The sequence below is a fragment of the Panulirus ornatus genome, chromosome 57 (assembly GCF_036320965.1).
Source record: "Panulirus ornatus isolate Po-2019 chromosome 57, ASM3632096v1, whole genome shotgun sequence".
NCBI lineage: Eukaryota > Metazoa > Arthropoda > Malacostraca > Decapoda > Palinuridae > Panulirus > Panulirus ornatus.
Window position 1 is genome coordinate 15186796 of NC_092280.1, and position 25258 is coordinate 15212053.

The 25258-nt window shown below is 40.6% G+C and overlaps 1 protein-coding gene across 1 annotated transcript; it reads left to right on the plus strand.

Moving 5' to 3' along the window:
• Positions 1–1585: 1585 nt before the first annotated feature.
• Positions 1586–25258, plus strand: CCT5 (chaperonin containing TCP1 subunit 5). The gene is made up of 5 exons (XM_071694481.1): positions 1586–1818; positions 9976–10201; positions 18444–19429; positions 23572–23752; positions 23866–25258. The coding sequence occupies exons 1-5, from the start codon at positions 1714–1716 to the stop codon at positions 23994–23996; spliced, it is 1629 nt and encodes a 542-aa protein (XP_071550582.1). The 5' UTR covers positions 1586–1713; the 3' UTR covers positions 23997–25258.

The following is a 25258-nucleotide window of genomic DNA, read 5'->3' on the forward strand; positions in this document are numbered from 1 at the left end:
ATGACACTTGTTTTGTAAACTGAAGTGTAAGTTAAACTTTATAACTGTGGATCTCCCACGAGCCAGGCAGCAAATAGGCGGGGCAATGGTTGAGTGAGTGTTGATCGTCATCATGGCGGATGTCAGTACTCGGGGCTGTGTGACTACATTCACAATATCATTTTGATAATTCTGCTTCACTCTCAACATGACGCCACGCAACACAATAAACAATAAACTGAACGATGATTTTTATACATAATCTCACTTTCATTCTAACGCTCCTCGTCCCTAAAAGGAAAAAAAGAAATGCATATGTGTAACTTTAAGGGGTTACATTACTAGCCAGTGAAACAGCCATATCCGTTCAACACTAAAAACAATGACATAAGAGCATGGTAACGAATAAAGAAAATCATCATAAAATCACGTTTCATCAAACAAAATCTCACATGATTACCTGTTTCATCTTAACTTTGTCTTAGATCAAAAGTGGTCGCCGGTCTGGTCATAAACCTCTGTACAATCTGCAGAATGGCTATATTCACTTATGTGATGATCTGAGTAGATATAAGTGATGATATATTATCTATACAACCAGAGAGAACAACAAAACCCGCAGAGGTCAAGGTACAAATTGCTGTGGTACACAGTTGTTTTTTGAGACTCATCTCGCAATCAGAACTTTGGCGAGTTCAAATTTTGCTCCTCTCCCTCTTGACCAATTCCTGAGTATGCGCCTGAGACAAAGCATTGCTAGGTACTCATTCTCTCTCTCTCTCTCTCTCTCTCTCTCTCTCTCTCTCTCTCTCTCTCTCTCTCTCTCTCTCTCTCTCCTAAACAAATTAATCAACCATTCATAAGTACTTTTTTCTCTTGTTCAAGGGTTTTGTGAAAAAAAAGGCTTACAGCATGCAGAGAGCAGTATCCCATACGTGTGTCAGAGGCATGAATTATTATGGTCTAGTTTAAGGAATAATGGCGGTAATTATTTGTGTAGGGTATTGATCTCCTTGCATAACACAGTGCGGAACTTTCACGAGTATTGTACAAACTGTGTGGGATGTAAAATTATAGAACGCCCAGAAAAGTCATTTAGCTTCTGTATTATCTATTAAAGTTAATAAACTCGGTAATACTTATTATGATTGTGACAATTAACAGTTTCTGGGATTTTGTTTTTACCGTTTCTTTTCATTCATCTAGATATTGATTAGGGATGAATGAGACTGTGGGGAAGAATCTCCTTATTTGGCCATCGATTAAACTATATCATATGTACTTATTATTTCAAAGCTTTAAAGAAATTATCAATTAATTACGTGGAAATGATTGTTTGTATGCATGCTTTAATGGTAGAAAGTTCGTAACTCAAGAACAATAATAATCTAAATCTGATGTATATTTCACTTCTTAAATCGCTAAATTCAGTTGATAACTGAATATTTAATTGATAACTAGTGTAGTAGATTATTTAACAATACCATTGATAACCAGTGTAAGTGTAGCGGTAAAGTGTAATAAAGTTATATTGAAGTCTGAATGTGTCAGCCTTCCAGATGCTTCTAGATTGTTTTGGTCATGTAGTTGGTCCGTCATCCGACAGATGGCGCGCTGAGCAGCCCGGCCTGTCTGGGACCCTGGGAAGTGTGGTGGTAAAGTTTGACGAAGATTCATCTTTGAAAATCTCTGTCATCTTTTGCCCGAGACGTCCCTACAAGCACCACCTGCATCATGGCGGCGTTGGGGCAGCTGGTGTTTGATGAATACGGGAAACCAATCATCATCTTGAAGGACCAGGAGCAACAAAAGAGGTTGACGGGCATTGATGCACTAAAGGTATAGATGAGCAGTTGCTTGCAGGTGTTGTAAGAAATTAATCTCTAGATGTCAGGTTGGGTCGTAGGGCTTGGGGATCTACCCCTAGTGAAGGATCTGGTGGGCAATTAATGGTCGGAAGGGAAGGAATTGTCTTGTTTATTCAGAAATTCGTTTAAAATTGCTGAAATATAGGCGGGTAGGGATGACTCATACGGTTTGCTGGGGCTTTTGTCGGTGGACGTTTCCCTCCATAAATGTTTTTCCGTCGAAAGACATTATCATGATAACCCATATAGTTTTCACTAGGGAAATGTCGTCTCTCTGCCACTCAGTGTATCTTGTTGGTTAAGGTTTGCAATTAGGAATAAAGTTTTAAGTGCAGTATGTGGCTCTGGTGATAAAAGTACAAAAGTACTTTTCAAAGTTGTATGTCTGACTGGAATATATCCTGTCATTTATATTTTTTTTTTCTACATTAGGGTTACTGTCATGGTAGCTTATAGATAGATGACAACCATGTTAATGGATATATTAGTCAGCAGAGCTACACCTGACGTGCAGATATCACTTGTCATTAATGATGTGCATGGTCACATGTCTGGGGGTGCTTCTCTGTGTCGTGGCTTAACTCTTTTATCTTTTTTTTGGATTTTGTGTGATTTATTTTGAAGTAATGTCAGTTTAGTATGTAGAAAATGCATTAAAAGTTTTGAATATCAATATGAAATTTGATCATTATTTTTGTCATATGAAAGGTGATATTGTTGAGGATTATGTTTTAACTGGGAAAAAGTGTGGTTTATATTTACTCATGTAGATAAGACACAGGAAATGAGGTTATGTATCAAAAAGAGGAGGCATGTAATCTGATTGATGGGTTTTGATGGATTGGCACGACTTTAGGTGTTGCAACCCGTACTCCCACCAGTTTTAATTCTCACTAAGTGGGAACGTCTTTTAATTAGAGGGAAATTGTGTGGTAACCAGGTAGCCTCACCCTCAGACCAGGATGAGCTTTAAATAGCATATACTCCATACCCACATGCTTGTACCTGATGGACTTTTTATGAGGTGAAAATACTGCCACTTATTTTCTGGACGAGGAAGGAAGGCTTTTTATTTAATTCCCAAGGTATTGTGATGTGTGTATGTCTTATCCATGTAATGTATACATGATAAATAATCTGTGTACCACAATTCCCATGATTGAATTGAGAGGCAGCCATGTAGCCTAACCACCAAGCCACGATGAGCTTACATCTTTGTAACCACGCTACCTGGCTGCCCCACAGACAGTCTGGGGTATGATTTTAAGGTGTGGTGGTAAATAGATTGTATCTAGTATCAGGTGTACATTACGTGGTGAAGATTTGCTGTGTCTTCTCTCACCCGATCTGGATCTCGTCTTGACACAGTTTTGTTAATAAACTCATACTTGGACTGGACATCTCCGTAGAGTACACAAAATCTTGTTAAGTTTAATACCTTCAAGACCTAGTTTCTACCCATCTCTCTGTTGAAAACTCCTTACAACTCTCATCTCCCTTTTGACGGTTCTGTAATAATGCGTGTATATTTGTTACTTTTTTCATTCAAATTATTCTTTTACGTTTCAGAAAATGAAATAGAAACCGTTACATAAATATTTATTGGGGAATCAGTGAATTCTCTATCTGACACTGTTCCCAACTGAAACCCATGGGGTGTCCATGGCAATTAGTCTCTCCTTAGCATTTAATTAGCCTTACCCTTAACAGGCCACTGGCATAGGCCAACTTAGGATAAGAAGTGGAACAAGAACAAACTACCTATCTATATCTCTGACACCTGTTCTCTTTGGGAACTACCTCAAGAACAAACTTTCCTCAGCATAATGCTTTCATCATTTGTACCAGTATCACAGGACTGGACTTAATCAGTGTTCATATGCCAGATCAGTATATATGTACACCTGTGACAGTGTAATAGTCACATGCATGTAAATTGTTCTCCAGCTGTTGTAGGAGAATGCTTGTGATGTCTATGAGTGGTAGAATCAATCGTCAGAATTGAGATGAGGGTGGAAATCACCGTTAATAGTCAATGCATTTAGCTGTGAATTGCATCCCTGGATAACCATTGAAGCACAAGAGTTAAAAAGTTACAGTACTTGATGGAAATGAAAGTTCTAGAGATTGTGCCGTATAAATACTTAACTCTCTCCCTCTTCTGCAGAAATAGATAATTACATTCATTGTGTGGTATTATTGTGTATTGAGCCACATGTTTTATGACAATAAAAGATTTGCCCTTATCATTTCCTGAATATTTAGATGAATGAACATATCACCTTTTCTTTATGGCACTTGCAGTAAATGCATGTAATTGAGCAATTTTTTTTTTAATTTTCCATTACCATATGTGAAAACCATTCACAAGCCAGAATTAGGAACCTTTGTGTTCTTTATGTCAGTAATATCGGTGAGATTTTGTTTAATTACACTAAATCCACATTTAGCTTAATATAAAACTTGAGAGAGTGTAGACAGCATACATTATACAGTATTATGAGAATGAGTGAAGTTTGAATTTTGCTATGCAAAATCATCTACACATTTAATGGTTTTACATTTGAGCCAACAGAAAACTTCTTTATCTAATTTTGTATTCAAGAATCGTTAAAATTAAGACAGTCTGATTTTATATTTAAGAATTGTCAGAAATATGAAAAAGAGTGAATGTGAATAAGAACAAGGTTATTAGGTACAGTAGAGTTGAGGGACAAGTCAACTGGGAGGTAAGTTTGAATGCAGAAAAACTGGAGGAAGTGATGTGTTTTAGATATCTGGGAGTGGATTTGGCAGCAGATGGAACCATGGAAGCGGAAGTGAATCATAGGGTGGGGGAGGGGGTGAAACTTCTGGGAGCATTGAAGAATGTGTGGAAGTCGAGAACATTATCTCGGAAAGCAGAAATGGGTGTACGTGAAGGAATAGTGGTTCCAACAATGTTATATAGTTGCAAGGCATGGGCTATGGATGGAGTTGTGCGGAGGAGAGTGGATGTGCTGGAAATGAGATGTTTGAGGACAATATGTGGTGTGAGGTGGTTTGATCGAGTAAGTAATAATAGGGTAATAGAGATGTGTGGTAATAAAAAGAGTGGTTGAGAGAGCAGAAGAGGGTGTTTTGAAATGGTTTGGTCACATGGAGAGAATGAGTGAGGAAGGATTGACCAAGAGGATATATGTGTCAGAGGTGAAGGGAACGAGGGAGAAGTGGGCGACCAAATTGGAGGTGGAAAGATGGAGTGAAAAAGATTTTGAGTGATCGGGGCCTGAACATGCAGGAGGGTGAAAGGCGTGCAAGGAATAGAGTGAATTGGAACGATGTGGTATACTGGGGTCGACGTGCTGTCGATGGATTGAACCAGGGCATGTGAAGCGTCTGGGGTAAACCATGGGAAGTTGTGTGGGGCCTGGATGTGGAAAGGGAGATGTGGTTTTGGTGCATTATTACATGACAGCTAGAGACTTGAGTGTGAACGAATGTGGCCTTTGTTTTTCCTAGTGCTACCTCGCGCACATGAGGGGGGAGGGGATTGTTATTTCATGTGTGGCGGGGTGGCGATGGGAATGAATAAAGGCAGACAATATGAACTATGTACATGTGTATATATGTATATGTCTGTGTGTGTATATATATGTATACATTGAGATGTCTAGGTATGTATATTTGCGTGTGTGGACGTGTATGTGGGTGGGTTGGGCCATTCTTTTGTCTGTTTCCTTGTGCTACCTCGCTAATGCGGGGGACAGCGACAAAGAAAAATAAATATAAATAGATATGAAAAAAGTCTCGAATGTTTTCATTTTCCAGTACTTTGTGCAGTGGGAAAGAATAGTAACAGCGGTATTTCACCATTTGAATTTGATGCTGTTAATATCAAGTTGAAAGTGAGATGCATTACTGCCAAGGAATTTTTTTAGAGTGGCTGTCAGTGTTTATTTTTTAAATAATTCATACAAAGTAATGTACTGGTTTATACCTAATTGGTTGGTTTGGGGTGAAGATGTGAATCCTTTTTAAACTGTTACATAGATGTAGGGCTATTTTGGTAATAACTGAAAAGCAGAGAACTGGTATCTTTTGTATTGAATTTATGGTAGAAGAAAAATGTAAATTTTAAGAAGGGACAAATGCAATTATTGCATTCTTAGTGGTTAGCATTCCTGACCATGACGCATTAATGGGCAGCCCAGAGTCAGGCACTATGGTTCGAATACTGTTTGGGACAGTCCGTTTACAGTCAACCCAGCTGTTCAACCACCATCATGGGTTGGTTGATAAATCTGGTACCTAGCTCAGGCTAGGGTATCTATATATATATATATATATATATTTTTTTTTTTTTTATACTTTGTCGCTGTCTCCCGCGTTTGCGAGGTAGCGCAAGGAAACAGACGAAAGAAATGGCCCAACCCCCCCCCCATACACATGTACATACACACGTCCACACACGCAAATATACATACCTACACAGCTTTCCATGGTTTACCCCAGACGCTTCACATGCCTTGCTTCAATCCACTGACAGCACGTCAACCCCTGTATACCACATGACTCCAATTCACTCTATTTCTTGCCCTCCTTTCACCCTCCTGCATGTTCAGGCCCCGATCACACAAAATCTTTTTCACTCCATCTTTCCACCTCCAATTTGGTCTCCCTCTTCTCCTCGTTCCCTCCACCTCCGACACATATATCCTCTTGGTCAATCTCTCCTCACTCATTCTCTCCATGTGCCCAAACCACTTCAAAACACCCTCTTCTGCTCTCTCAACCACGCTCTTTTTATTTCCACACATCCTCTCTACCCTTACGTTACTTACTCGATCAAACCACCTCACACCACACATTGTCCTCAAACATCTCATTTCCAGCACATCCATCCTCCTGCGCACATCTCTATCCATAGCCCACGCCTCGCAACCATACAACATTGTTGGAACCACTATTCCTTCAAACATACCCATTTTTGCTTTCCGAGATAATGTTCTCGACTTCCACACATTTTTCAAGGCTCCCAAAATTTTCGCCCCCTCCCCCACCCTATGATCCACTTCCGCTTCCATGGTTCCATCCGCTGACAGATCCACTCCCAGATATCTAAAACACTTCACTTCCTCCAGCTTTCTCCATTCAAACTCACCTCCCAATTGACTTGACCCTCACCCCTACTGTACCTAATAACCTTGCTCTTATTCACATTTACTCTCAACTTTCTTCTTCCACACACTTTACCAAACTCAGTCACCAGCTTCTGCAGTTTCTCACATGAATCAGCCACCAGCGCTGTATCATCAGCGAACAACAACTGACTCACTTCCCAAGCTCTCTCATCCCCAACAGACTTCATACTTGCCCCTCTTTCCAAAACTCTTGCATTTACCTCCCTAACAACCCCATCCATAAACAAATTAAACAACCATGGAGACATCACACACCCCTGCCGCAAACCTACATTCACTGAGAACCAATCACTTTCCTCTCTTCCTACACGTACACATGCCTTACATCCTCGATAAAAACTTTTCACTGCTTCTAACAACTTGCCTCCCACACCATATATTCTTAATACCTTCCACAGAGCATCTCTATCAACTCTATCATATGCCTTCTCCAGATCCATAAATGCTACATACAAATCCATTTGCTTTTCTAAGTATTTCTCACATACATTCTTCAAAGCAAACACCTGATCCACACATCCTCTACCACTTCTGAAACCGCACTGCTCTTCCCCAATCTGATGCTCTGTACATGCCTTCACCCTCTCAATCAATACCCTCCCATATAATTTACCAGGAATACTCAACAAACTTATACCTCTGTAATTTGAGCACTCACTCTTATCCCCTTTGCCTTTGTACAATGGCACTATGCACGCATTCCGCCAATCCTCAGGCACCTCACCTTGAGTCATACATACATTAAATAACCTTACCAACCAGTCAACAATACAGTCACCCCCTTTCTTAATAAATTCCACTGCAATACCATCCAAACCTGCTGCCTTGCCGGCTTTCATCTTCCGCAAAGCTTTTACTACCTCTTCTCTGTTTACCAAATCATTTTCCCTAACCCTCTCACTTTGCACACCACCTCGACCAAAACACCCTATATCTGCCACTCTGTCATCAGACACATTCAACAAACCTTCAAAATACTCATTCCATCTCCTTCTCACATCACCGCTACTTGTTATCACCTCCCCATTTACGCCCTTCACTGAAGTTCCCATTTGCTCCCTTGTCTTACGCACCCTATTTACCTCCTTCCAGAACATCTTTTTATTCTCCCTAAAATTTACTGATAGTCTCTCACCCCAACTCTCATTTGCCCTTTTTTTCACCTCTTGCACCTTTCTCTTGACCTCCTGTCTCTTTCTTTTATACTTCTCCCACTCAATTGCATTTTTTCCCTGCATATATATATATATATATATATATATATTTTTTTTTTTTTTTTTTTTTTTTTTATACTTTGCCGCTGTCTCCCGCGTTTGCGAGGTAGCGCAAGGAAACAGACGAAAGAAATGCCCCCCCCCCCCATACACATGTACATACACACGTCCACACACGCAAATATACATACCTACACAGCTTTCCATGGTTTACCCCAGACGCTTCACATGCCTTGATTCAATCCACTGACAGCACGTCAACCCCTGTATACCACATCGCTCCAATTCACTCTATTCCTTGCCCTCCTTTCACCCTCCTGCATGTTCAGGCCCCGATCACACAAAATCTTTTTCACTCCATCTTTCCACCTCCAATTTGGTCTCCCTCTTCTCCTCGTTCCCTCCACCTCCGACACATATATCCTCTTGGTCAATCTTTCCTCACTCATTCTCTCCATGTGCCCAAACCATTTCAAAACACCCTCTTCTGCTCTCTCAACCACGCTCTTTTTATTTCCACACATCTCTCTTACCCTTACGTTACTTACTCGATCAAACCACCTCACACCACACATTGTCCTCAAACATCTCATTTCCAGCACATCCATCCTCCTGCGCACAACGCTATCCATATATATATATATATATATATATATATATATATATATATATATATATATATATATATTTTTTTTTTTTTTTTTTTTATACTTTGTCGCTGTCTCCCGCGTTTGCGAGGTAGCGCAAGGAAACAGACGAAAGAAATGGCCCAACCCCCCCCCTCCCCATGCACATGTACATACACACGTCCACACACGCAAATATACATACCTACACAGCTTTCCATGGTTTACCCCAGACGCTTCACATGCCTTGATTCACTCCACTGACAGCACGTCAACCCCTGTATACCACATCGCTCCAATTCACTCTATTCCTTGCCCTCCTTACACCCTCCTGCATGTTCAGGCCCCGATCACACAAAATCTTTTTCACTCCATCTTTCCACCTCCAATTTGGTCTCCCTCTTCTCCTCGTTCCCTCAACCTCCGACACATATATCCTCTTGGTCAATCTTTCCTCACTCATTCTCTCCATGTGCCCAAACCATTTCAAAACACCCTCTTCTGCTCTCTCAACCACGCTCTTTTTATTTCCACACATCTCTCTCACCCTTACGTTACTTACTCGATCAAACCACCTCACACCACACATTGCCCTCAAACATCTCATTTCCAGCACATCCATCCTCCTGCGCACAACTCCATCCACAGCCCACGCCTCGCAACCATACAACATTGTTGGAACCACTATTCCTTCAAACATACCCATTTTTGCTTTCCGAGATAATGTTCTCGACTTCCACACATTTTTCAAGGCTCCCAAAATTTATATATATATATATATATATATATAAAGCGTGTTAAAGAGATGGCCTAGACTAGGGCTGGCTTTCCTGTGCCGTCACAGCTATTGTGAAAAGATAAATGCTTTGATATTTTGGGTTACTTGTAATGGAGATACTTATTTGATTTTGTTAGACTACTTTTATTCTTAAAAGAGCATTTATGCTATTAATTAATTTTCACTTTAGAATTCTTGTTTTAGAATTGCTGAATTTTTCATCAGTGACATGACACTGGATTTGCTGTAAGTTTAGAGTTATTAACAGGAAGGGTTTTGCACCCACACTTTCTGATATGCTTACTAAAAACTTTAAATGCATTTCAGTCGCACATCCTGGCAGCTAGAAGTGTTGCTTCCATACTGTCCACATCACTTGGACCTAAAGGTCTTGACAAACTGATGGTAAGCCCAGATGGTGACATAACAGTCACAAATGATGGTGCAACAATCCTTAAGATGATGGATGTCGAGCATCAAATAGCCAAACTAATGGTGCAACTTTCTCAGTCGCAGGATGATGAAATTGGTGATGGAACTACTGGAGTTGTAGGTAAGTAATTTGCTGTATCTACTGGATTCATTTTAGTTTGCATTGTCAAAAGTTGTCTAATACTTTTCTTTCAGTTGAGCATCAAAGGATGATGTGTGATTCAGCGAGTGATAACCTGTAAAGTGATGGAGTGATTGATATGATAGTTGATTTCAAGTAGTTATCCTTTTGAATGTTGCCTTGATCAAGTTATATAGTGGACTTTGATATGCTGAATTGGTTTTTGATTTTATTTATTTATTTTGCTTTGTCGCTGTCTCCCGCGTTAGCAAGGTAGCGCAAGGAAACAGACGAAAGAATGGCCCAACCCACCCACATACACATGTATATACATACACGTCTACACACACAAATCTACATACTTATACATCTTAACGTATACATACATATACACACACAGACATATACACATGTACATAATTCATATTGTCTGCCTTTATTCATTCCCATCACCACCCCGCCAGACATGAAATAACAACCCCCTCCCCCCCTCATCTGTGCGAGGTAGCGCTAGGAAAAGACAACAAAGGCCACATTCGTCCACACTCAGTCTCGAGATGTCATGTAATAATGCACCGAAACCACAGCTCCCTTTCGACATCCAGGCTCCACAGAACTTTCCATGGTTTACCCCAGACGCTTCACATGCCCTGATTCAATCCATTGTCGACCCCGGTATACCACATCGTTCCAATTCACTCTATTCCTTGCACGCCTTTCACCCTCCTGCATGTTCAGACCCCGATCACTCAAAATCTTTTTCACTCCATCTTTCCACCTCCAATTTGGTCTCCCACTTCTCCTTGTTCCCTCCACCTCTGACACATATATCCTCTTGGTCAATCTTTCCGCACCCATTCTCTCCATGTGACCAAACCATTTCAAAACACCCTCTTCTGCTCTCTCAACCACACTCTTTTTATTACCACACATCTCTCTTACCCTATTATTACTTACTCGATCAAACCACCTCACCACATATTGTCCTCAAACATCTCATTTCCAGCACATCCACTGTCCTCCACACAACTCTGTCCATAGCCCACGCCTTGAAACCATACAACATTGTTGGAACCACTATTTCTTCAAACATACCGATTTTTGCTTTCCGAGATAATGTTCTCGACTTCCACACATTCTTCAACGCTCCTAGAATTTTCGTCCCCTCCCCCACCCTATGATTCACTTCCGCTTCCATGGTTCCATCCGCTGCCAAATCCACTCCCAGATAGCTAAAACACTTCACCTCCAGATTTTCTCCATTCAAACTTACCTCTCAGTTGACTTGACCCTCAACCCTACTGTACCTAATAACCTTGATCTTATTCGCATTTACTCTCAGATTTCTTCTTTCATACACATAACCAAACTCAGTCACCAACTTCTGCAGTTTCTCACATGAATCAGCCACCAGCGCTGTATCATTAGCGAACAACAACTGACTCACTTCCCAAGCTCTCTCTTTGACAACAGACTGCATACTTGCCCCTCTTTCCGAAACTCTTGCATTCACGTCCCTAACAACTCCATCCATAAACAAATTAAACAACCATGGAGACATCACACACCCCTGCCGCAAACCTACATTCACTGAGAACCAATCACTTTCCTCTCTTCCTACACGTACACATGCCTTACATCCTTGATAAAAACTTTTCACTGCTTCCAACAACTTGCCTCCCACACCATATATTCTTAATACCTTCCACAGAGCATCTATATCAACTCTATCATATGCCTTCTCCAGATCCATAAATGCTACATACAAATCCATTTGCTTTTCTAAGTATTTCTCGCATGCATTCTTCAAAGCAAACACCTGATCCACACATCCTCTGCCACTTCTGAAATCACACTGCTCTTCCCCAATCTGATGCTCTGTACATGCCATCACCCTCTCAATCAATACCCTCCCATATAATTTACCAGGAATACTTAACAAACTTTTTATATTTTTTTATTTTGCTTTGTCGCTGTCTCCCGTGTTTGTGAGGTAGCGCAAGAAAACAGACGAAAGAAATTGCCCAACCCACCCCCATACACATGTATATACATACATATCCACACACGCAAATATACATACCCATATATCTCAATGTACACATATATATACACACACAGACACATACATATATACACATGCACACAATTCACACTGTCTGCCTTTATTCATTCCCATTGCCACCTCGCCACACATGGAATAACATCCCCCTCCCCCCTCATGTGTGCGAGGTAGCGCTAGGAAAAGACAACAAAGGCCCCATTCGTTCACACTCAGGTCTCTAGCTGTCATGCAATAATGCCCGAAACCACAGCTCCCTTTCCACATCCAGGCCCCACACAACTTTCCATGGTTTACCCCAGACGCTTCACATGCCCTGATTCAATCCATTGACAGCACGTCGACCCTGGTATACCACATCGATCCAATTCACTCTATTCCTTTCCCGCCTTTCACCCTCCTGCATATTCAGGACCCGATCACTCAAAATCTTTTTCACTCCATCTTTCCACCTCCACTTTGGTCTCCCACTTCTCCTCGTTCCCTCCATCTCCGACACATATATCCTCTTGGTCAATCTTTCCTCACTCATTCTCTCTATATGCCCAAACCATTTCAAAACACCCTCTTCTGCTCTCTCAACCAATGCTCTTTTTATATCCACACATCTCTCTTACCCTTACATTACTTACTTGATCAAACCACCTCACACCACATGTTGTCCTCAAACATCTCATTTCCAGCACATCCACCCTCTTGCACACAACTCTATCCATAGCCCACGCCTCGCAACCATACAACATTGTTGGAACCACTATTCCTTCAAACATAGCCATTTTTGCTTTCTGAGATAATGTTCTCGACTTCCACACATTCTTCAAGGCTCCCAGGATTTTCGCCCCCTCCCCCACCCTATGATTCACTTCCGCTTCCATGGTTCCATCCGCTGCCAGATCCACTCCCAGATATCTAAAACACTTAATTCCTCCAGTTTTTCTCCATTCAAACTTACCTCCCAATTGACTTGACCCTCAACCCTACTGTACCTAATAACCTTGCTCTTATTCACATTTACTCTTAACTTTCTTCTTTCACACACTTTACCAAACTCAGTCACCAGCTTCTGCAGTTTCTCACATGAATCAGCCACCAGTGCTGTATCATCAGCGAACAACAACTGACTCACTTCCCAAGCTCTCTCATCCCCAACAGACTTCATACTTGCCCCTCTTTCCAAAACTCTTGCATTCACCTCCCTAACAACCCCATCCATACACAAATTAAACAACCATGGAGACATCACACACCCCTGCCGCAAACCTACATTCACTGAAAACCAATCACTTTCCTCTCTTCCTACACGTACACATGCCTTACATCCTCGATAAAAACTTTTCACTGCTTCTAACAACTTACCTCCCACACCATATATTCTTAATACCTTCCACAGAGCATCTCAATCAACTCTATCATATGCCTTCTCCAGATCCATAAATGCTACACACAAATCCATTTGCCCTTCTAAGTATTTCTCACATACATTCATCAAAGCAAACACCTTTGTAATTTGAGCACTCACTTTTATCTCCTTTGCCTTTGTACAATGGCACTATGCAAGCATTCCGCCAATCTTCAGGCACCACACCATGAATCATACGTACATTAAATAACCTTACCAACCAGTCAACAATACAGTGACCCCCTTTTTTAATAAAAATCCACTGCAATACCATCCAAACCCCCTGCCTTGCTGGCTTTCATCTTCTGCAAAGCTTTTACTACTTCTTCTTTGTTTACCAAATCATTTTCCCTAACCCTCTCACTTTGCACACCACCTCGACCAAAACACCCTATATATGCCACTCTATCATCAAACACATTCAACAAACCTTCAAAATACTTACTCCATCTCCTCACATCACCACTACTTGTTATCACCTCCCCATTAGCCCCCTTCACTGAAGTTCCCATTTGTTCCCTCGTCTTACTCACTTTGTTTACTCTTTCCAAAACATCTTTTTATTCTCCCAAAAATTTAATTATACTCTCTCACCCCAACTCTCATTTACCCTCTTTTTCACCTCTTGCACCTTTCTCTTGACCTCCTGCGTCTTTCTTTTATACATCTCCCAGTCATTTGCATTATTTCCTTGCAAAAATCATCCAAATGCCTCTCTTCCCTTTCACTAATAATCTTACTTCTTCATCCCACCACTCACTACCCTTTCTAATCTGCCCACCTCCCATGCTTCTCACGCTGCAAGCATCTTTTGTGCAAGCCATCACTGCCTCCCTAAATACATCCCATTCCTTCCCCACTCCCCTTACGTCCTTTGTTCTCACATTTTCCATTCAGGACATCACCAACTTCATATTTTTCTTTCGTACATGAGTGCTATTTCCTATGTTTGCAAGAGAGTGCTAGGAACAGACGAAGAAAGGCCGCTTTTGTTCACATCCATTCTCTGTCATGAGCAATGCTCTGAAACCACTGCCCCTTATCCACAAACCAGGCCCCATAGACCTTTCTGTGGTTTCCATGGCTGTTCAGTTCCTAGTTTAGTACATTGACAGCGCATCAACCCCTGGGAACCACATTGTCCCTATTTGGTCTATCCCATGCATGCCTTTCACTCTCCTGCATGTCCCAGGCCTCAGTTACTCAAGGTCTTTTTCATCATATAGAGGTAGAGTTCTATCTCCCCTACCCCAGCTAGAGAATGAGTGTGTGGATGTGACCTGTCTTCATCTGTTTCCTGGTGCTACCTTGCTGGTGCAGGAAACTGTGATCAGTTAGATTGACAAAAGATGAAAGCAAATGACTTGAAGAGAGAGGCTGAGAAATGGGATATATTTAGGGAAGCAGTAATGGCTTGTGCAAAAGATGCATTTGGCATGAGAAAGGTGGGAGGTGGGCAGATTAGAAAGGGGAGTGAGTAGTGGGATGAAGTAAAGAGGCATTTGGACAATACTTGCAAGGGAGTGCAAATGACTGGGAGATGTATAGAAGAAAGTGGCAGGAGGTCAAGAGAAAGGTGCAAGGGTTGAAAAAGAGGGCAAATAAGAGTTGGGATTAGCGAGTATCATTAAATTTTGGGGAGGATAAAAAGATATTTTGGAAGGAGGTAAATAATGTGCATAAGACAAGAGAACAAATGGGTACATTGGTGGTGGCAAGTGGGGAAATAATAACAGGTAGTGATGAAGAGAGTAATTTAAAGGTTTATTGAATATGTTTGGTGATAGAGTGGCAGATAATAGGGTGTTTTGGTCAGGATGGTGTGCAAAGTGAGAGGGTCAGGGAGGATGATTTGGTTAAGAGAGAAGAGGTAGTGAAAGTTTTGCAGAAGATGTAATCTGGCAAGGCGGCTGGTTTGGATGGTATTGCAGTGGAATTTATTAAAAAGGGGGTGACTGTGTTCTTGATTGGTTGGTAAGGATATTCAGTGTATGTAAGGACCGTGGTGAAGTCCCTGAGGATTGGTGGAATGCATGCATAGTGCCATTGTACAAAGGCAAAGGGGATAAAGGTAAGTGTTTAAACTACAGAGACATAAGATTGTTGAGCATTCATGGAGAATTATATGGGAGGTTATTGATTGAGAGGGTGAAGTCATGTATAGAGTATCAGATTGGTGAAGAGCAATGTGGTTTTGGAAGTGGTAGAGGATGTGTGGATCAGGTGTTTGCTTTGAAGAATGTGTATGAGAAATACTTAGAAAAACAGATAGATTTGTATGTAGCATTTGTGGATTTTGAGAAGGCATATGATAGGGTTGATAAAGGGTGTACGGTGTGGGAGGTAAGATGCTAGAAGCAGTGACAAGTTTTTACCAAGGATGTAAGGTATGTGTATGAGTAGGAAGTGAGGAGTGTGATTGGTTCCCAGTGAATGTCTGTCTGCGGCAGGGGTGTGTGGTCATTTAATTTGTTTATGGATGGGATGGCTAGGGAGGTAAATGCAAGAGTTTTGAAGAGAGGGGCAAGTATGCAGTCTATTGTGGATGAGAGGGCCTGGGAAGTGAGTCAGTTGTTTGCAGATGATTCAGCTCTAGTGGCTGATTTGAGTGAGAAACTGTAGAAGTTGGTGACTGAGTTTGGAAAAGTGTGTGAAAAGAGAAAGTTGAGAGTAAATGTGAATAAGAGCTAGGGTAGCAGGGTTGAGGAACAAGTTAATTAGGATGTAATTTTGGATGGAGAAAAATTGGAGAAAGTGAAGTGTTTTAGATATCTGGGAGTGGACCTAGCAGTGAATGGAACCATGGAAGCAGAAGTGAGTCACAGGATGGGGGGAGGGAGTGATGAAGAATGTGTGGAAGTAGAGAACATTAGCGAGGTAGCGCAAGGAAACAGACTCACCCACATACACATGTATATAAATACATGTCCACACACGTACATATACATACCTATACATCTCAACGTATACATATATATACACACAGACATATACATATATACACGTGCATAATTCATACTGTCTGCCCTTATTCATTCCCGATGCCACACATGAAACGACAACCCCCCCTCCCCCCATGTGTGCAAGGTAGCACTAGGAAAAGGCAACAAATGCCACATTCGTTCACACTCAGTCTTTAGCTGTCATGTGTAATGCACCGAAACCACAGTTCCCTTTCCACATCCAGGCCCCACAAAACTTTCCATGGTGTACCCCAGACGCTTCACATGCCCTGGTTCAATCCATTGACAGCACGTCGACCCCTGTATACCACATTGTTCCAAGTCACTCTATTCCTTGTACGCCTTTCACCCTCCTGCATGTTCAGGCCCCAATCACTCAAAATCTTTTTCACTCTATCTTTCCACCTCCAATTTGGTCTCCCACTTCTCCTCGTTCCCTCCACCTCTGACATATATCCTCTTTGTCGATCTTTCCTCACTCATTCTCTCCATGTGACCAAACCATTTCAAAACACCCTCTTCTGCACTCTCAACCACACTCTTTTTATATTACCACACATCTTATACACACGTTTACATATTTATACATGGTCGCCTTTATCCATTTCACGGCGTCACCCCACCCTACAGGAAACACCATTGCCACCCCTTTTCAGCAAGGTGGTGCCAGGAGAGAGACAAAGAAAGACCACTTCCACTCGCATCCATACACGAGCTGTCATGTGTAATGTACTGAAGCCTTCCTGTCCACATCAGGCCCACAGATCTTTCCATGGTTTACCCTAGATGTTTTATATGCATGATTCAGTCCATTGACAACATGCTGACCCCAGTGTACCACCTTGTTCCAATTAACTATTCTGAGCTTGCCTTTCACCCTCCTGTATTTTCAGGCCCCGACGCTCAAAATCTTCTATATCCTTCCATCTACAATTTGGTCTCCCAGTACTCCTAATTCCCTCCACTTCTGCCATGTATGTCCTCTATTGATGTTTCCTTACTCATTCTCTCCATTTGTCCATAGCATTTCAACACACCCTTTTCTGCTCCCTCAGCCATACTCTATTTTCACACATCTTACCCTTTCATTACTTATTCGATCAAATCGCTCCCAGAACCTTCACCCTTTCCCCCACTCTATGAACCACTTAAACTTCCATGGTTCCATTTGCTGCCAAGTCCACTCCAAGATATCTAATACATGTCACTTCCAATTTTTCTCCTTTCAAACTTATATCCCAAGTAACTTGTCCCTCAACCATGCTGAACCTAATAACCTTGCTTTTATTCACATTTACCCACAGCTGTCTCATTTTGCACACACGTCTAAACTCAGTCATCAGCTTCTGCAGTTTCTCAGTCAATCGGTCACCAATGTTATATCATCAGCGAACAATTGTTTCACTTCCCAGGCCCTCGCATCCCAACATACTGCATACTTGCCCATCTCTCCAAGACCTCCTTTCCCACCCCATCCGTAAATTGAACAAGCATGGGTACATCACACACCCCTGCCGCAGACTGACCTTGAAACCATTGCCTTTTTTTTCATTCATATTTGCCATTTCCTGCATTAGCGAGGTAGTTAAGGACATAGGTTGAGTCTTAGGGGGAATATCCTCACTTGGCCCTTCTCTTCCTTTTTTTTTTGTGGGTGGGTGGGGGGGGGGATTTCCAGCCCCCTGCTCCCTCCCCTTTTAGTCGCCTTTTACGACATGCAGGGAATACTGGGGAAGTATTCTTTCTCCCCTATCCCCAGGACTTTTTTAGATTATACTAATATTATTTATATTTATATGTGTATTTGCTTTTTTCCAGTTCTGGCTGGGGCATTGTTAGAGAAGGCCGAGTATTTACTGGACAAAGGTATCCACCCAATCCGTGTTGCTGATGGATATGAGCTAGCAGCAAAAAAAGCAATTGAAAATTTAGATAAAATTGCTGAAGAATATCCTGTTGATATGAACAACCTAGAACCATTGATTTTAACTGCAATGACTACACTTGGATCCAAAATTATTAATCGATGCCATCGACAGATGGCAGAAATTGCTGTGAATGCTGTAATGGCTGTTGCTGACATGGTGACCAGAGATGTTAATTTTGAGTTAATCAAAGTTGAAGGGAAAGTTGGTGGAAAGCTGGAAGACACAATGTTAGTTAAGGGTGTGGTTGTAGACAAAGACTTTTCTCATCCACAGATGCCAAAAGAATTAAAGGATGTAAAGATGGCCATCCTTACCTGTCCATTCGAGCCACCCAAGCCCAAGACAAAGCATAAGCTTGAAGTAGGCACTGTAGAAGAATATCATGCTCTACATAAGTATGAGCAACAGCAGTTTGTTGATATGGTGGACAAAGTGAAGGCAGCTGGTGCAAACCTTGCCATTTGTCAGTGGGGTTTTGATGATGAGGCAAACCACCTGCTCCTTCAAAAAGAGCTACCTGCTGTAAGATGGGTGGGTGGTCCAGAGATTGAGCTCATTGCCATAGCAACTGGTGGCCGGATTGTACCTCGATTTGAAGAGTTGTCTCCAGAAAAGTTAGGAACTTGTGGCAGAGTACATGAATTGACCTTTGGAACCACCAAGGACAGGATGTTGGTAATTGAAGAGTGCCCTAACACCAAGGCTGTAACAATTTTCATTCGTGGTGGAAACAAGATGATTATTGAGGAGGCCAAGCGTAGTATCCACGATGCTTTATGTGTAGTGAGAAACTTGGTGCGAAACAACAAAATTGTGTATGGAGGTGGTGCTGCAGAGATTTCCTGTGCCTTGGCTGTATCAGAAGAAGCAGATAAAGTAAGTCATCCTTGAAATTTTTTACAATGATTTCTAACTTTTCACTTTTGTAATCAGCAAAAGAGTAAGGTTTAGACAATGCCAATGCAGTTCAGTTGCTTGATGTCAAAATTTAATCAAGTTTTCAAGATTTAGTTTGTGATTAGTTCTAACAATAGTCAACTGAGCTTGCCTTGTATACAAAATTAATGGTGCTCATTACCTTCATTGGATAGAATATGATTACTTGGTATTTCTCTGTTGAATTGGGGATTGATATTTGTACCATAAGGGCTTGAGTACTTAAAATTTCTTTGGTTTTAAAGATTTGCATTGTTGTCATTTGGAGAAAGTTGAGGAATATTCAGTGCAAATGAATCGTGATTTTGCAAAATGTATTTACTCAAAAGTGCACATGCAACCATATATTTGAAATCTTATTCCTTGATATATAGTCATACAGAAACTGCTGGTGAATGAAAGATTTAATTTTTTCTGTAGTTGTATTTCCTTTCTTTGCTTGGTAGTCTTAGGAATGAATAAAAAACATTGCCTCATTTTTATGCATTGTGTCTAGCTCTTGTGTATTGTTTTGAAATCAGGGTCATCATCCAGAGCTAAATCCCACAGACTTCTCATGGCTTACCTTGACTCTTTTATATGCCCAGGTTAAGCCTTTTGAGAGCGAAATGACATTGCTGCAATTCATTCTATTCTGTAGTCTCTTGCCACTAGCTTTCCCGGCCCTGATAGCCTTACACCACATATTGTCCTCAAACATTTCATTTCCAACTCATTCATCCCCCTCTGCACTTACCTATCTTTAGCCAGTACCTTGCAATCATATAATATTGTTGGGACTACTATTCCTTCAAACATACCCATGTTTGCCATTTGAGATAATGCCTTTCCACACATTCCTCATTGCTCCAAGGACCTTTGCCCCTTTCCCCACTCCACAATTCTCTTCCGCTTCCATGGTTCCATTCGCTGCCAAGTCCACCTCCAGATATCTAAAATACTTCATCTAGTTTTCCTCCTTCCAAACTTACATCCTAGCTAACTTGCCCCTCAGTTCTGCTGAACCTAATAACCTTGCTTTTATTCACATATACTTACAACTTTCTCCTTACACTCACACTTCCAAACTTGAGTCACCAGCTTATGCATTTTCTCACTTAAATCAGCCATCAGTGCTGTATTGTTGGTGAACAAAAAGTGACTCACTTCCCAGGCCCTCTCGATCCCCAACGGACTGCATACTCACCCTTCTCTTGAAGACTCTTGCATTTACCTCCCTCACCACCCTATCCATAAACAAATTAAGCATACATGGTGACATAGCATAGCCCTGCCTCAGACTGACCTTCACTGGGAACCATTCACTCTGCTTCTAGCAGCTTACCTCCTACACTATATATTCTTAAGACCTTCCACAAAGCATCTCTATCAACCCTGTCATATGCCTTCTCCAGATCCATGAATGCCACATACAAATCCATCTGTTTTTCTAAGTATGTCTCACACACTTTCTTCAAAGCAAACACCTGATCCATACATCCTTTACCACTTGTGAAACCAAACTACCTCTCCAGAATCAGATCCTCTGTACATGACTTGACCCTGTCAATTGATACTCTCTCATACAACTTCCCAGATATACTCAAACTTATACCTCTGTTGATTAAACACACCTTTCTCCCCTTTGCTTTTATGCAGTAGCACTACACATGCATTCTACCAATCCTCAGGCACCTCACCATGATCCATACATACAGTGAATATCCTTACCAACCAATCAGCAACATAGTCACCCCCTATCGTAATAAGTTCTACTTCAGTACCATCATCTTCTGTCACCATGCCACATTTTGTCATCCTCAAGGTTTTCACCACTTCTCTCTCCATCATATGACTCTACATAACTCTCTTCTTATATCATCCTGACTAACACACCCTACACCAAACACACTTGACAATTGTTCGAAGGTTTTCTTGGCAATGCAAGCTTGTCTTTTACACTGATATCTGTCATCCCTTTCACAAATCCATGTCAGCTTCTCTAGCATTCGTTTTCAGCATCCTCCTCTTGACAAACCACCTTCAGCATCCTCCTCTTACTGCACTGTACTGTACTGTATGAAGGAGGAGGATGCTGAAAGTGGTTTGTCAGAGGAGGGTGCTGAAAATGAATGCTCACTTAGTGAAATTAGGACATGGATTTGTGAAAGGGATGGTAGATAACAGTGTAAAAGATAAGTTTGCATTGGGAAAAATTGGAATTTTTTTTGTAGAATTTCAATTTTTGGGAATAAAGTTTAGTAAGGATGCTAGGTGGAAGGCTGAAGTTAAAAGTAGTTTGTAGGTCAGGATTGGTTTAAAATAAGAGCAGTAAAGATAGATAACTAGCACAGTATAGCTAGTTGTAATTAGGAGGATAGATGGAATGAAGAAAGATATGGTAAGATTATTTTCAGCAACTATCAGGAGGGTGCATAGATGAAAGGTCTTTTAGGATGTTTGGAATCTTGGATATTCATCCTTGCAGGCCTTGTTAATAAATGGACAATTGGCTTAGATTGGGTTATACACATGTTTGTAGCATATATGAGTTGGCTTGTGTGGGGCATTCAGTAGCCCTTGCTGTCTCAGCTACCTTTAAAACAAAAGAATATAGTATGGCAGATGTTTGGTTGGTCAAGAGAAATTATAATACATTAGAAGGCACAAGGAGGAAAGACAGACTGCAGAAGAAATAAATGATGTAGTAATAAAATTTAGGGCTAGGAATTTTTTAGATGATGATGATAGAGGAATGATGAGGATTTAAAGCGATGAAACGTGTGAAGATGTTGTGTTAATGGGAGCCTGTGTATCCCTTGAAGAATTGAATGTGTTTATGGTGTGAAAAAGAAAGAAGCACTTTTCTAGGTGTAGAAGTCCATATTTTGTGAGCATACTTGGCATAGATAGAGGATGTAAATTATTTTTATGCTGTACTTTTTGTAGCTGAACTATCTCATGAAATTGGGAGTAGATTGATTACATAGATAGAAAGTGGAATTGAATTGGTTGCCTCACTTATTTTGTGTGGATGATGCTCTTCTGTTTTTCAATCAATAATAAGAGGGTTGAACTGATAGGTTTCTATCTATATATCTATCTATCTATCTTTGTCTCTGATGCCCATACCCTGTGGGAACTGACTCAAGGGGGTGGCCATGGCAAGAGAGTCACCATAACTGGTGACTCCCTGCTTTTTGTGTCCAACCCTTAATAGGCCACTGGCAGAGGGCAACTCTGCTGCAGTGTTTCTTTGAACGTGAAATGTTTTCAGATGTGTACAAAGATTTTAAATGGGATGGGAGATGTAGTGTGATAGTTTTAATACGTTTAAAGTTTTTACATGTGTAGGTATCTGGGAGTAATGATCCGTAAGGATTGTTGTTGGAGAGCTGAAATTCAGAGGAGTCATTTAGGGAAGAAAAATTATAGGAAATATTGAGATTTCTGGTAAATTGGAAAAATTCAGAGAAAAGTTATTTTAAGATTATTGTATGGAAAGTTTATCTGCATTTTAACCTGCAGATGTTGAACCTTATTTTTTTCTATGTCCAGATACGTAAAATTTAAAGGTAGAAGATATGGATTTGTTTGTGCTCAGAATATGGCAGATAGATAAAGAGGTGAAAGTTGATATGGTCATGAGATATTTGAAAGATGCATGGAAGAAAGAAGTTTCCTTGGATACAATCATGTAGAAGCCCTTGCCAACCATGGTTTAGAGTATACATGCTTAGAATTATGGTTACCACTTACCAACCATGGAATCAAGTTTTGAGTGTCCTTGGTTTTCCATGGCACCACAAAATTTTTATTTATGCTTTGGATGAGAGTCGTGCAGACATGGGATTCTTGAGGTATGTTAGATGGAATGTTAACCTAAATTAGAGGCAGTATTTGGGTAAAGATGGAAGATTTAATGGAAACATGTTAAGTGTAGAAGACTGCTTTCAGATTAATTGACTTGCTGGATGCTTGTTATATGGGGATGGAGAAGCTCTGCATTTGACCTACTCCATGTGAGTGGGTATTTAGTCAAAAGATGATAGGGTTGTTATGCAGGATTTCTAACTGTTGTTATTCTCTATCTCTTTACTCAGATTTCAACACTGGAGCAGTATGCTTTCCGTGCCTTTGCTGATGCCCTTGAGAGCATTCCCCTTGCCCTTGCTGAGAACTCTGGGCTGTCTCCTATCCATACACTGGCTGACTGCAAAGCCCGACAAGTCACAGAGAAGAACCCATCTCTTGGCATAGACTGTAGTCACAAGGGAACAAGTGGTCAGTATCAGCTTTTGTGTTTGTGATAGTTTTATATGAATAGCATTTGGTAATTGTGTTACATAATTTATACTTATAACAATAGATCCCAGAATACTTAATTTCTTTCCCAGATATGAAGGAGCAACATGTTATAGAGACACTGCATAGCAAGAAACAGCAGATTCTTCTTGCCACCCAGCTTGTGAAGATGATTCTGAAGATCGATGATATTCGCACACATGGAGATTCCCATGGTGTATAATTATTGAAAGGAAACTAGTTTTCTATGATTAAATTTCTCATGATCACAAATCAGTTTTGTGTATTCTCTTAACACTATTATCATTTAATTTCAGGTATTAATGTTGTAACAAGCTTGAAATGTGCTTTATTGAAGTGCTTTAATAATAATAATAACAATAAAGTAAACTACATGTATTTGCTTATCAAAAGTTATTTTAAAGGTGTAAAGGACAAAATTTTGCAATTCTAGATTTATTAACAACAATTATTTATGGGTCTGAATACACAATGTAAAGACCATGGAAGACTGTAAGTACATTTATTTCATTTCTACGGTGCTCACAACACTTGTGGAAGACATGAAATCACATATAATTTTGTCTATCTACAAATGTTTTATGGAAGACAGTCAGTAGTACCCCCTGTAAGAGAAAAGGACCTACCGTTTTGTTTAAAAACATATGAAATCTTAGGTGGTAACCCTTGGAAAAAAATATATCCAAGCCATTTTAGTGTGAGTGTTGCACTTTATATGCTTAAGTCTGGTTTATTCTGGGGTGACATTCCATTTTTTTATTTTATGTATATTCTCAGATGACAAAAAAAGACATCCAGTGGATATTCAGGTCTGGGGGGGGCTGAAGAATCAAATGAGTTGAAAATACAAGGGGAAAGGCATAGGTATGTTTTCAACAGAACTGTTAAGGTTGTTATCTCATAAAGTAGTTTTCATAAGCATTCTTTTACCATCAAAGAAAAGCACGTCAGACATTTACACCTCATAATGTTCAGGCTTTTAATAAAAGTCCTGATATGTCTACATCACTTAAGGTCATGTTTTTACCCAATTAACCATTGTTTCATGCTCCACTGTAATTTGCCTGTGCTGTCATGAGACAGGCTTATTCTAATAACATTAAAGTACTGATATACCCTGGAATACGGTAGAAAGCATGGTCTATACATCTCTCGTATATCATAAAAGGTGACTGTAAGAGGCAGGAGTGGTTGTCTTAAGATCCTACCATTTTTTATTATTGCTATCCAGAATAAGGAACAGACATTGGAACCATCTTCCTAAGGCAAGAAATGAACAGGGATGAAAGAATGATGAATCAAAATCATTCCTCATTTTGTTTTGATATGTACAAGTATGATACAAGAGCTGAGATGTTAATTGAATTCCATAAAATCATGTTCATTGACTTACCATTGCACTGTATTTGCACGTGGGCAGGTAGTGCCTTCCCACAATGGATTCCTATAAATAACAGAATACTA

What these genes read in the sequence shown, in the direction of transcription:
- CCT5 (XM_071694481.1), top strand. Translation starts at nt 1,714, where the DNA reads ATGGCGGCGTTGGGGCAGCTGGTGTTTGATGAATACGGGAAACCAATC. An exon ending in CGGGCATTGATGCACTAAAG is followed by an intron (nt 1,819 to 9,975) that starts GTATAGATGAGC and finishes AATGCATTTCAG; the next exon opens with TCGCACATCCTGGCAGCTAG. An exon ending in TATCAGAAGAAGCAGATAAA is followed by an intron (nt 19,430 to 23,571) that starts GTAAGTCATCCT and finishes CTCTTTACTCAG; the next exon opens with ATTTCAACACTGGAGCAGTA.